This window comes from Caretta caretta, chromosome 20 (assembly GCF_965140235.1).
Source record: "Caretta caretta isolate rCarCar2 chromosome 20, rCarCar1.hap1, whole genome shotgun sequence".
NCBI classification, from domain to species: Eukaryota; Metazoa; Chordata; order Testudines; family Cheloniidae; genus Caretta; species Caretta caretta.
The window spans coordinates 3,373,324-3,384,383 of record NC_134225.1 but is presented as its reverse complement, the minus strand read 5'-3'; the positions used below and the strand labels follow the sequence as shown (position 1 = coordinate 3,384,383).

Sequence of the window (11,060 nt, the reverse complement as noted above, 5' to 3'; positions counted from 1 at the left end):
GTGTCGGGGGGGGGGTCTACTCAGGGGCACCTCCAGGATGGTGGGGCCTGGATATGAGGCTGTGGGGGGAGGCAGCATGCGACCCCCCCCGCCAATGAGCCTCTGGCCTGGCCGTGCGTGTGTAACTGTGTACGTTTGTACGTGTACGAGGGGTGGGCGTTGTGAGCGCGCTGTAGACACGGGCATGCACACTCATATAAGTGTGCAAAGTCACATTTGTTTGTGCGCATACGTGTGTGGGCAGGAGTCTCCCCCAGGGCCCCCCTCACTGCCCCCCGTGCCCGGCCCTGCCTTGGGCCCCACGTTCCTCCATTCCCTGCGGCACCCACCATTGCCTTCACCCCCCAGCACGGCTGGTGCCGGGCAGCAGGCCCTGGCCAGTAACCCCCCCCCGCTGCAGGGGACCCTGCGGGATGCCACATTTGCAGGGGGAGGCAAAGGGGGTTGCCCCCCCCAAGCACAGCCAACATCCCCCAATACAAGCAGGCCCCCTTGGGGCATGAGGAACGCCAGGGTGACGGGTCACCTCCTGCAGCCCCCAGCGGTCCCACCCTAGGGACAGACCCTGCTGGGGAAAGGGGCCCCAACATCCCCCCCCGCCACGCATGCCAGCCGCCGTGGGGCTAGCTGGGGCCCTGCAGGCTGTTGGGTTTGGCACCGGCAGGGCAGGGGCGAGTTGCTGGCAGCGAACGCACAGCAGCCGTTCCGTGGCATGGGCCGGCGGGGACGTGCCGCGGTGCAGGCAGCCGGCCCCAGCAGCCAAGGGACCTGGCATCGCCGGCAACCCCAGGGCCCGGGAGGAGCCGCATGGGCGGCCCGGGGCAGAGCGAGTGCCAGGCGGGCAACACGCCAGGCTGGCAACGCACCAGGCTAATTGTGCAGAGCAGGAGGAAAGAGGAAACACCCAGCAGCTGAGAGCACAAGAGGAGGCCTGGCTCTGCCCTTCTTGCAGAGCTGGGGGGAGCCCCCAGGTCCCCCTGCCTTGGGGTGAGGCATCCCGGCCTGGGTCGCTGGAGGCTGGCACATGCCCCTTCCAGCCCCCAGCCTCAGATGCAAGGGGCCAGAGAACTGAGCCCCCCGGGGCGAGGGCTTTAGGGAGCCAGGCAGAGCCCCGCTTTGTAGCAGGCAGGGGGATTTTACTGCCTGGAAGCGGGGGGCGGGGTGCTCAGAAAAGGCAAAGAAACCTGCGGCAACCTGTGGGTGACCCCCGCCCCCACAGTCCCCTGGGCAGCCAGAGGCAAAATCCAATTGCACTTAACAAATCCAATTTGCTGCTAATGGCGGCCGGGGCCGGGTGTTCTCAGAAGTGCCCGCCCCGGCCAGGGAGGGATGATTGATCCAGAGCTGCCCCATGGGCACAGCCCTGCCAAGAGCTCGGGGCAGCCAGCGAGCCAGGCCAGCGGCTCCCATGGGGGGAGCATTGGTGCACGAGCCAGGCAGGCATCAAACATGCCCTGAGGCGAAGGGCTGGATCTTTCAACGGGCTCAGGGACAGGGAGCTGTTGCGGGGGGGGAATAAACCCAGGGGTGGCAAGGTGCCTCCCGCAGACCATCTGCCCAGTGTGTGTGGGGAGAGGGCACTGGGGGGCCCCCCCAGGTTGGCAATACGTGCAATGAGAGATTTGCCCCCCTGCCCCAGCAGCCAGCCAGCCCCAGGCTGCACAGAGAGTGGCTGCTCCCTGCCCCAGGGCAACTGGGCTTGCTAAACCTCCCCACATGGGCCAGCTCCGAGCCCCCATCCCAGGGGCTGGGCCAGGGCCGCACAGGGCAGGCCAGATCCGAGCCCCCCACTGAAGGCAATGCCCCTGCAGCGCACTGATGGATGCCGGAGGTCAGGTGGAGCCCCACAGACAGACAGCAGCTCTCAGCATCTGCCCCCCGAGACGGACGGACAGACGGACACCAGACAACACAACTCTCCGATGTTCCAGGTTTCTTTGCTCAGCTAAAAGCAGTGGCATCCTGACAAGGGGGGACCCCCCAGCCCCGTTTGACCCACACCTTGGCCGGGGGCAAAGCAGCTGGAGGGACCTGGGACCCAGAACTAGGTCCATGGGGGCATTTTCCCAACCTCCCACTGGCACTGGGCGGGGCAGGGCACCTGCAATGGGAGGACCTTGACTGTGAGTTGCAAGGAGGGGTGGGAGCTGGCACGGGGCCGGGGGACGTTCCAGCCAGAGACCCTACAACAACAAAGGGGTCAGCCCCTGAGGTCAGCTGCCGACAGAGAGGGGGGCAAGGGAGCTGAACGCTGCAGGCAGAGCGAGATCCGAAGGGGCCGTGCCAGGCTGCGGGACGCCCAGGGTCCCAGCACTGCCCCCCTCCCGGGGTCGGGGTCAGGGTCAGTCTCTGTGCCCGGAGGGCAGGCAGGGCTCGAGGTGGGGCCAGCCCCCACTGCTCAGTGATCCTGGAAGCCGGGCATGGGGAAGGAGCGGGCGAAGGTCTCCACACGCTGGCGCAGGTCGGCCAGGCGGCTCTGCGTCGGCCCGTCACTCAGCAGGAAGGATTTGAAATCTTGCAGCTTGGCTGGGGAGAGAAAGGGGAGGGGGTGAGTGAGGAAACCAGAGGAGGGGGCCGGCCAAGTGCCCCCCGGGGCTTCACAAAGACAGACCCCACCCCGACCCTCCTCTCCGTCCCAGAGCCATGGCACGGGCTTTATCCCCAATTTACAAGGGAAAAACGGCTCTAGCCACTAAACCCCACTCCCCTGCCAGAGCCTGGGATAGAACCCAGGAGTCCTGGCTCCCAGCCCCACCTGCTCTCAGCTCCACTCCCCTACTCTAACCACTAGACCCCACTCCCCTCCCAGAGGTGGGATGGAACCCAGACGTCCTGGCTTTCAGAGAAGCCGTGTGGTGTGTGGGTCACACCATGGCCCCAGTGGGCCTGCCCTCGCATGGGGCATTCAGACCAGCAGGGCAGAGACTGAGAAGCTCCTGCCCCCCCAACTCACTGGTTTTGCTCTTGACTTCCAGGCCGATGCTGATCCCCTCGTCGATGAAGGCCACGACCTTCTGGAAATCGGCTTCCAGGAACCGGCGGGATGTCAGTGCTGGGGCCCCTGGGGAGAGCCCGGCCCCGGGGTTACTTCACCGCCCCGGCCCCGGGGAGAGCCTGGCCGCATGGTTACTTCACCACACCGCCCCCCACCCACGCAGTGAGAGCCTGGCCCCGCAGTTACCTCACCAGGAGCATCAGCTGAGATGCTGGGTCGGGGGGCGTCTGGAGGGGAGTGAGGGCTAGTGGTGAGAGCAGGGGGCTGGGAGCCAGGACTCCTGGGTTCTGTCCCCAGCTCTCACTGTTGTCAGACACCCGGGGGCACCAGGGCAGAGTTCAAAGCCACCCTAGTACCCTCAGGAGGGCAAGGCTGGGGGGCGTCCCCAGAGGCGGGGGCCGGGGGGCAGGTCTCCCAGGGGAAGGGCCAGGAGGCCCAGTACTGGGGACAGATTGTGGGAATCAATCCCCCCCTTGAGCTGGGGGGCCAGACATGCCCCACCCCCCGGCACCCCCTTACCCAGCCGCAGGCCCCCCGGCGTCAGGGCGCTCTTGTCCCCAGGGCAGGTGTTCTTGTTGGCCGTGATGGACACCAGCTCCAGCACCCGCTCGGCCCGGGCCCCGTCGATCCCCTTCGGCCGCAGATCCACCAGCACCAGGTGGTTATCGGTGCCACCTGGGTCAGGAGAGAGAGAGATCAGCACCCCGACCCGCAGCCCCTGCTGGCTCCCCCCAGCTCCGCCGGTGCCCCGCACCCCCGATCCGCAGCCCCTGCTGGCTCCCCCCAGCTCCGCCAGTGCCCCTCGCCCCCGACCCGCAGCCCCTGCTGGCTCCCCCCAGCTCCGCCGATGCCCCTCGCCCCCGACCCGCAGCCCCTGCTGGATCCCCCCAGCTCCGCCGATGCCCCTCGCCCCCGACCCGCAGCCCCTGCTGGATCCCCCCAGCTCCGCCGATGCCCCTCGCCCCCGACCCGCAGCCCCTGCTGGATCCCCCCAGCTCCGCCGATGCCCCGCACCCCCGACCCGCAGCCCCTGCTGGCTCCCCCCAGCTCCGCCGATGCCCCGCACCCCCGACCCGCAGCCCCTGCTGGCTCCCCCCAGCTCCGCTGGTGCCCCGCCCCACGCAGCCTCCCCCTGCCGTGCCCCGGTCCCGCGGGCATCACCTGACACCAGGGTGTAACCCCTCTGCAGCAGGGCCTCGGCCATGGCCCTGGCGTTCTTCAGCACCTGCTGGCAGTATGCCCGGAAGTGGGGGGAGCTGGCCTGCGGGGGAGAGGGGTGGGGGGTCAGCAGGGCCATAGATCCTCCCCCTGCCCTCCCTCCCCAGCCATGTGTTACCCTCGCCCCGGGGGGCCCCCCCACCTGCTTCAGGGCCACGGCCACGGCGGCGATGGCATGGTTGTGGGGCCCGCCCTGCAGCGAGGGGAAGACGGCGAAGTTGATCGGCTCCTCCAGGTTGTAGGGGGTCTCCTTGCCCGTCTTCTTATCCACCCAGCGCAGCCCCTTGCGGTAGAAGATCAGCCCGGACCTGTGGGGCCAGGGGACGGGTCAGTGCGTGCCCATTCTCCCACCCCCCCTGCCCGCCGTGGGGGGCCCAGACGCCAGGGCACCTGCCCGAGACAGGCCGGGGGAGGGAAGGGCAGTACTGGGGGGGAGAGGAGGGATGGGAGAGAGGCCGGGGGAGGGGCAGAGGAGTCCGGGGGGGAAGGGCTGTGCAGGGGCAAGGAGAGGAGGGGTGTGCCCAGAGGAAGGGGGTAGGGCAGTGCGGGGGGGGGGGGCGGGGGAGGGGCAGGGCAGTGCGGGGGCGAGGAGGGGCAGGGCGGGCCCGGGGGGGAGGGGCAGGGCAGTGCGGGGGAGGACAGGAGGGATGGGGGAGAGGCTGGGGGAGGGGCAGGGCAGTGCGGGGGAGCGGAGAGGCAGGGCGGGCCCGGGGGGGAGGGGCAGGGCAGTGCGGGGGAGGACAGGAGGGATGGGGGAGAGGCTGGGGGAGGGGCAGGGCAGTGCAGAGGGGAAGGGCAGTGAGGGGGGGGGAGGAGGGATGGGGGAGGGGCCGGAGGAGGGGCAGGGCAGGGCAGGCGGGGGGAGGGAAGGGCAGTGCGGGGGCGAGGAGAGGAGGGACAGGCCCCGGGGGGGGAGGGGCAGGGCAGTGCGGGGGAGGACAGGAGGGATGGGGGAGAGGCCGGGGGAGGGGCAGGGCAGTGCGGGGGGGGGGGGGCCGGGGTGGATCCAGCCCCGGCCGCACTCACCGGGCCCCGCGCAGGGTCTTGTGTGTGGTGCTGGTGACCAGGTCGGCCTGCTCGAAGGGCGAGGGCACCACCTTGGCTGCCACCAGCCCGCTGATGTGCGCCATGTCGGCCAGCAGGTAGGCCCGGACCTCCTCGCACACCTGCCGGAGAGGGGGGCAGCGTCAGCCCGGCCCCCCGCCCGGCCCCCCTCCCCCCCCGTCCCCCCCCCCCCCCCGCGGGGCGGGACCAGGGAGCTCACGCCAACTCCCCCCATCTCCAGCTGGTGCCCCAGGGTCATCATTGGGGGGGGGGGGGGGGTTTGCCAGGAACCCTCCCCCCATCCCCAGGCACCTCCCCCCCTTCCCACCCACCTCAAGCCCCTCCCTCGCACCCACCTCAAGCCCCTCCCCTCATCCTAAGCCCCTCCCCTGACCCCCCCCCCCGCACCTTCTTCATGCGGGCGTAGTCGATGAGGCGGGCGTAGGCGCTGGTGCCCGCGATGATGAGACGGGGGCGGAAGAGCCGGGCCGTCACCTCCAGCTGCTCGTAGTCGATCAGCCCCGTGGCTGGCTGCGGGGGGAGGGGGGGTCACAGCTGGAGAGCGACCCCCCCTCCCCCGTGAATTCCCTTGCGGGGGCCATGCTGCTAGGGGTGGGGTAGAGCTTATACAGGGTTGGGTGGGAGCTGGAGGGGGGGTGTCAGGCCAGCCCCAGGACACAGGGAGGGGCAGAGGGGGTCCGACGAGGGTGCACACGGCTTGGCCCAGGCACCAGCCCCGGCAGGCAGGGCGTGAGAGCTGGGGGGGCTCCGAGGGGCAGGGGCAATGGGGGGGGGGGGACGACACAGACACTCCAGGCTCCCTTCCCCCCAATACACCTGAGTCAAGGGTCCCCAATGCTGCCAGAGCAGCAGAAACCTCCTGGCCCAGCCCCTGGGGGGGTCCCCAGGAGCAAGGGACTCGGACCCCCTCCCTGTGAATGCATGTTACCCCCCCCCCCCCGCAAGCACCCTGCACGCACGCTGCCCCCCACTCACGTTGAGTTTATAGGGCATGGACTCGAAGAAGATGGAGGTGGCCGAGATGCGCTTGACGTCCGACATGTACCCGTGGGTCAGGCTGTGGGAGAGACGGACGGACGGCGTCAGGCCAGAGCCACGGCCCAACCCGGAGACTGGACACGACCCACCCCTCCACCCGGGCTGGCTCCCCAGAAGGGCCCCCTCCTGGCAGGGCCCCCGCCCAGGGGCGATCTCCCCCCCCAGACAGGCGCCCCCCTTACCCCCAGCTGGTCTCTGCCTGTAGCCCCCAGACCCCACGCCAGCACTCCCCCCTCCCCCCCAATTCCTGGGGCCTCAGCCAGACCTTGCCCCCTCCCGCCCCCCAGGCTCAGCACCCCCCAGGGCCCTGCTCCCTCCCCCCCCCGCCCCCACTGCCCACAGGGGGGACGTACTGGCCGCCGTCCGGCAGGTCCAGGCCCATGATGCGGTCGTGGGGCTGCAGCAGGGCCGTGTAGGCGGCAAAGTTGGCGGGCGACCCGGAGTAGGGCTGGACATTCACCCCCCAGAGGGCAGGGTCCAGGTCGAAGGCCTCCAGTGCCCGCTGCTGGCATAGCAGCTCGATCTGGTCCACCACCTCGGCCCCCCCGTAGTACCTGCGAGGAGGGCACCAGGGCTCAGACACCCAAAGCAGCCTCTTCCCCCCCCACCCCGTGGGCCCCCTGGAGGGAACCCAGGGCCCATCACCCCCCTTGGGGCCTCTGTGCCCCCCCCAGTACCCGCAAGGAGGGGAACCTGGGGCCCATCACCCCCTTGGGGCCTCCCTGACCCCTGGTACCCAGAAGAAGGGGAACCCAGTGCCCATCACCCCCACCCTCAAGGCTGCCAGAGGTCCTGGAGGAAGCGGACATGATCACCCCAAAAACAACAGCTCCCGCCCCTCCCCCCAGTGCCAGACGGCCCCACACAGTAAGTTACCACTGGGGAGGGGAGGGGAGGGTTGTGCCCCCCCCCCCCCCCCCGACTGCCAAGGAGACCTGGGCTCCCAGGGTCCATGTGTGGCTTCCCCATGTTCGTTCTCTGGCCTGGCCAGATCCAGCCCCCACAGGGTGCCCCCCCGACCCCCCATACCTCTTGCCGGGGTAGCCCTCCGAGTACTTGTTGTTTAGGCAGGAGCCCAGGGCCTCCAGCGCGGCTTGGCTGCAGAAATTCTGGGGGGCAGAGAGCGAAGCCAGGGTGATGGGGGTGAGACAGCCTGGAGAGGGGGGCCAGCGCGGGGCCCCTCCAGCCCAGCCTCAACCAGGAACCTGAAGGGCAACGCAGGGTCGGTCTCAAACACTGCCCCACCTGACGGCTAGAAAGCAGCTGGGGGGCGGAGGCAGGGCTCCAGCAGGTCCTTGGGAGGAATCTAAGGCAAGGGGGGCCCCCTCAGGGCAACGCAGCCCCCACCTCTGGGTCTCAAGAGGGGCTGCTCCCTCCCCCCCGCAGCCCCCCAAACTCCCTCCTCCCTGCCCCTCTTTCCCCACTGCAGCCCCCCCCCGCCCCCACACCCACCTCCGAGGCAATGAGCTCCAAGCCCCGACACTGCCGATCCTTCTCCTTCTGCACCAGCTCCCACATCTCGGGGTCGCTCTCCGCCAGGCTCTCCTGCCCCGTCCAGCCGGGCACCTCCCCAGCTGCAGCCGCACGGCTGTGCTGGGCCCGCAGGCCGGGCGTGTTCAGCTGCCAGCATCTCTTCAGAGCCTGGCGACGGGAAGGGGGAGCGTCACATCACCAGAGAGGGGCGTAACCACCAACACCCCCCCCACCCTGCACCCCCGTGTCATGGGGGGCACCTCATCTCTGGTACCTTTGGGGATACACAGCCACAGAACACCCCGATATCCTCATGGCACACGTGGGGAGTCAGAAATAGAACCCAGGAGTCCTGGCTCCTAGCCCCCCTGCTCTAACCACTGACCAGACAGTAACTGGGGGGGAAAGGAACCCCCAACACCCCATCACTTGTGGGGTGCAGCCCTCTTCCTCCAACAGGGGGTCACGGGGTGAGCATGGGCAGCTCTGGCCGGGGGGAGAGGCGGGAAGAAGGCTTGGGGGTGGGCGAGGGGACAACTTCCTTCCTTCTTTGGTTCATTTGTGGGGCCGGAGGAGGCGTTTCACGGAGGCCTGGGAGCGCGGGAACGGCTGGACCCTTGTGCAGGGGACGATCACCCCGTCTGGGGAGAGGGGGCAGCCACATGGGGGGTGAGGAGCCCAGGCTGACGCAGGAAGCCAGGGGACCACACGAGTCACATGACCCAGGCGGGGTCCCTCCTTGGGCCACAGCTGGAAAATTGGATGAAAGCAGCGGAAACAGTGCCAAAATCCGGGGGGGCGGGAGGAGAGACTGCAGACGTGCGAGAGCGCATGTGAGCGTGCAAACCGGGGGGAGGGGGGAGCAGAGCGAGCTTGGTGTGCACAGGCTCGGGTGCGATGGTACGGTGGGGGGGGGGGGAGCACATCTGCATGCACAGGATGGGGTGGGGGCTGGAGCCTGTCCTTTGTGTGCCCACGCGCCCCCCCCCCACTTCCTGCCATGGCTCACTCACGTGTCACACGGAGCAAGCAGCACCTGGAAACACATCTCTGCCCCCCAGCCCCAATCCAGACTCCCCACTTGCACTGCCCCGCCCAAGGCTGCCCCATGTCCCCCCTCCCACCCTGCACTAACCCAACAGGCCAGTTTGCCCCCTGGGCTCCTCCCCCAGTTTTCTCCCTGAACTCCTAGGCTCCACCCGCCCCCAAATCCATGCTGGGAGAAAGCGCCCCCTGTTGCTGGTGCATCACTTCCACTCCCCCCCCCCCCCCCCGCTGCCGCCGATCCTCCCCCCCCTCTTGGATCCTCCAGGCCCTCAGCCCCAAGAGCTACAGACGCTGCCCACGAGGGGCCAGCCAGCCAGCTCCCCGGGAGACCCCTGTGCCAGGGCGTAGACCCCAGATCGGACCTGCTGGCTCTTTGGGGCAACGGGGTCCTGGCCCAGGCCTGGGGCTCCCAGACACCACCACAACCCAGACCGTGACCTTTACAGACCACACAGCCAAGAGAAAGAAACTGCGGAGCGAGATATTTGCCGGGGAGTCTCTTGGAGCCCCGACTGGATCCGCACAGACCGACCCGCAGGATCGGGGCCACCACGGCTCCAAACCACTCCCGGGGGGAAGATAACAAGTCCTTGCTCCCGAAACCGCCAGGCCAAGCGGCGTTCGGGGCCTAGGGAGCCCGCCACCGTTGTCCAATTCTCCCCCTTCCCAGGCACCGCCGGAGCCCTCGTCACGGCGCCGAGGGGCCAACCGCGAGCAGGAGCTCGCTTCCCGCTCCCGGGGCCAGACCCGAACGCAGCAGGACCTCGGGAACGGCGGCTGACTGGGCCTGCGAACAAAACTTTCCAGGTCTTTGAAAAGTTTGCAGCTGAGCAATGACTTTATACAGCTTCGAAACTTGACTAGGCAGAAAGAAAATGCTGCTTTTTTTAAAAAAAAGGAACCAAGCACAGAAACTGGCTCCTTACCCTGCCCCAGCTCTTTTTAAAACCCTTTCCCTTGATTTTGTCGTGGCTGATGTTTAACGCCGCTTGCACTGTATTGGCTCTTTTGCGGTCTCTGGGGCTGCCTGATTGCGTCCTCCGGGTTCCCAAGGAGCCGTGGGGCAGACCGGCCAGGTTCTGCTGTATCCCTTGTGCCCCAAGCACTAGGCCTCAAATCCAGGCATGATGCAACCAGGTCACTGCCCTTGCATCAGCTGGCTTGAAAGCCCTGCCATGTGCCAAGTTTCCCCAAACAATAAAACACAGTCAAGTCAGAAGAAACTTTTGCAAGTTCTAACCCATGGGCCAAGCGGCTCTGGCTGCCCCGTGACGAGGGAGCTGGTCCCAACTCTTCAGAGTTAAGCTTGCTGGCAACCGTGGGCGAGGGGCACTTCTCCCCCCTTTTCTTTCTCTCTTCTCCCCCCCCCTTGCAACCCTGGGTCCCAACCGCGCTAGTTAAACATGGCAAGAGAAAAGCGGCAGGGAGGCGAGAGGCCGCTGTGCCCTATTGACTCAGTTCAAAGGGGCCAGCGGTAAGTATCGACTGGGGACGAAACTCATGCCAAGCAGACTTTGCTCCGGCGCCGAGGTCTGGCCCCCGGCCACTGTTCACCGCTGCACTGGGGCAGATGTCAGGGAGCAGCCCGGGCAGTCAGCGGAGCAAGGCAGGTGGAGAGCGGAGGATGGCTCTGGCCCGAGCCTGGCACTTGCCCGCCCCCCCACCAATGCACCCATAATGAGCAAAGCGGAGCGACCCATCACAGGGCCGGCGAGGGACCCAGCTCCGCCTGCGAGCCTGGCGGGGGCATGACCCCCCCGTCTCTCTCCCCGGCCCCCCAGGGACAAGGGGGCGCCTGGAAGCAGAAGGCGGGGGACCCGCGGGGCTGAGCCTGCCATGAAGTCGCACTGGGTCGGGACTCAGCAGGGGCAGGGCGTGGGGGGAAAGGAGCACCCCCATATTCGCACTGCACAAAGGGGGGGGCACAGCGCTCTGCAAAGGGGCCCGGCCAGGGCACGTGGCCTGCGGGGGGGGCGGGGGCGCATCTGGGGCTGGGGGGGGGGGGAACCGAGCTATTTTGCAAAACACACCACCCCACCCCCCAGCACCAGCACCAGCCCCCTGCCCACGTGCACGCGCAAGGGGGGTCCCAGCCCCGGCGCCCCCCACTCACCCGGGCCAGGCAGCGCGGGAACATGCTGCAGGCGGCGCGGGGCAGGTGGCGACTCCCGGGCGCTGCTCCGCGGGGGCGGGGCCCGAGCGACGGGAAGCACGTGACCCCGCC

The 11,060-nt window shown here is 68.4% G+C and overlaps 1 protein-coding gene across 1 annotated transcript; it reads right to left on the bottom strand.

Annotated features, from left to right (window-relative positions):
* Positions 1–1,916: 1,916 nt before the first annotated feature.
* On the bottom strand, positions 1,917–11,060 carry SHMT2 (serine hydroxymethyltransferase 2). Its single transcript, XM_048832221.2, has 12 exons — positions 10,950–11,060; positions 7,769–7,957; positions 7,346–7,425; positions 6,670–6,870; positions 6,254–6,335; positions 5,666–5,788; positions 5,240–5,379; positions 4,356–4,521; positions 4,157–4,256; positions 3,515–3,670; positions 2,954–3,061; positions 1,917–2,526 (listed from the first exon to the last, which is right to left on the bottom strand). Exons 1-12 carry the CDS (start codon positions 10,971–10,973, stop codon positions 2,399–2,401), a joined length of 1,497 nt encoding a protein of 498 aa, XP_048688178.1. The 5' UTR covers positions 10,974–11,060; the 3' UTR covers positions 1,917–2,398.

Coding starts and splice junctions, on each gene's coding strand:
- SHMT2 (XM_048832221.2), bottom strand. CDS start 10,973: ATGTTCCCGCGCTGCCTGGCCCGG. Junction 6,336..6,669: donor GACCTGCCGGACGGCGGCCA/GTACGTCCCCCC, acceptor TCTCTCCCACAG/CCTGACCCACGGGTACATGT. Junction 5,789..6,253: donor CCATGCCCTATAAACTCAAC/GTGAGTGGGGGG, acceptor CTCCCCCCGCAG/CCAGCCACGGGGCTGATCGA.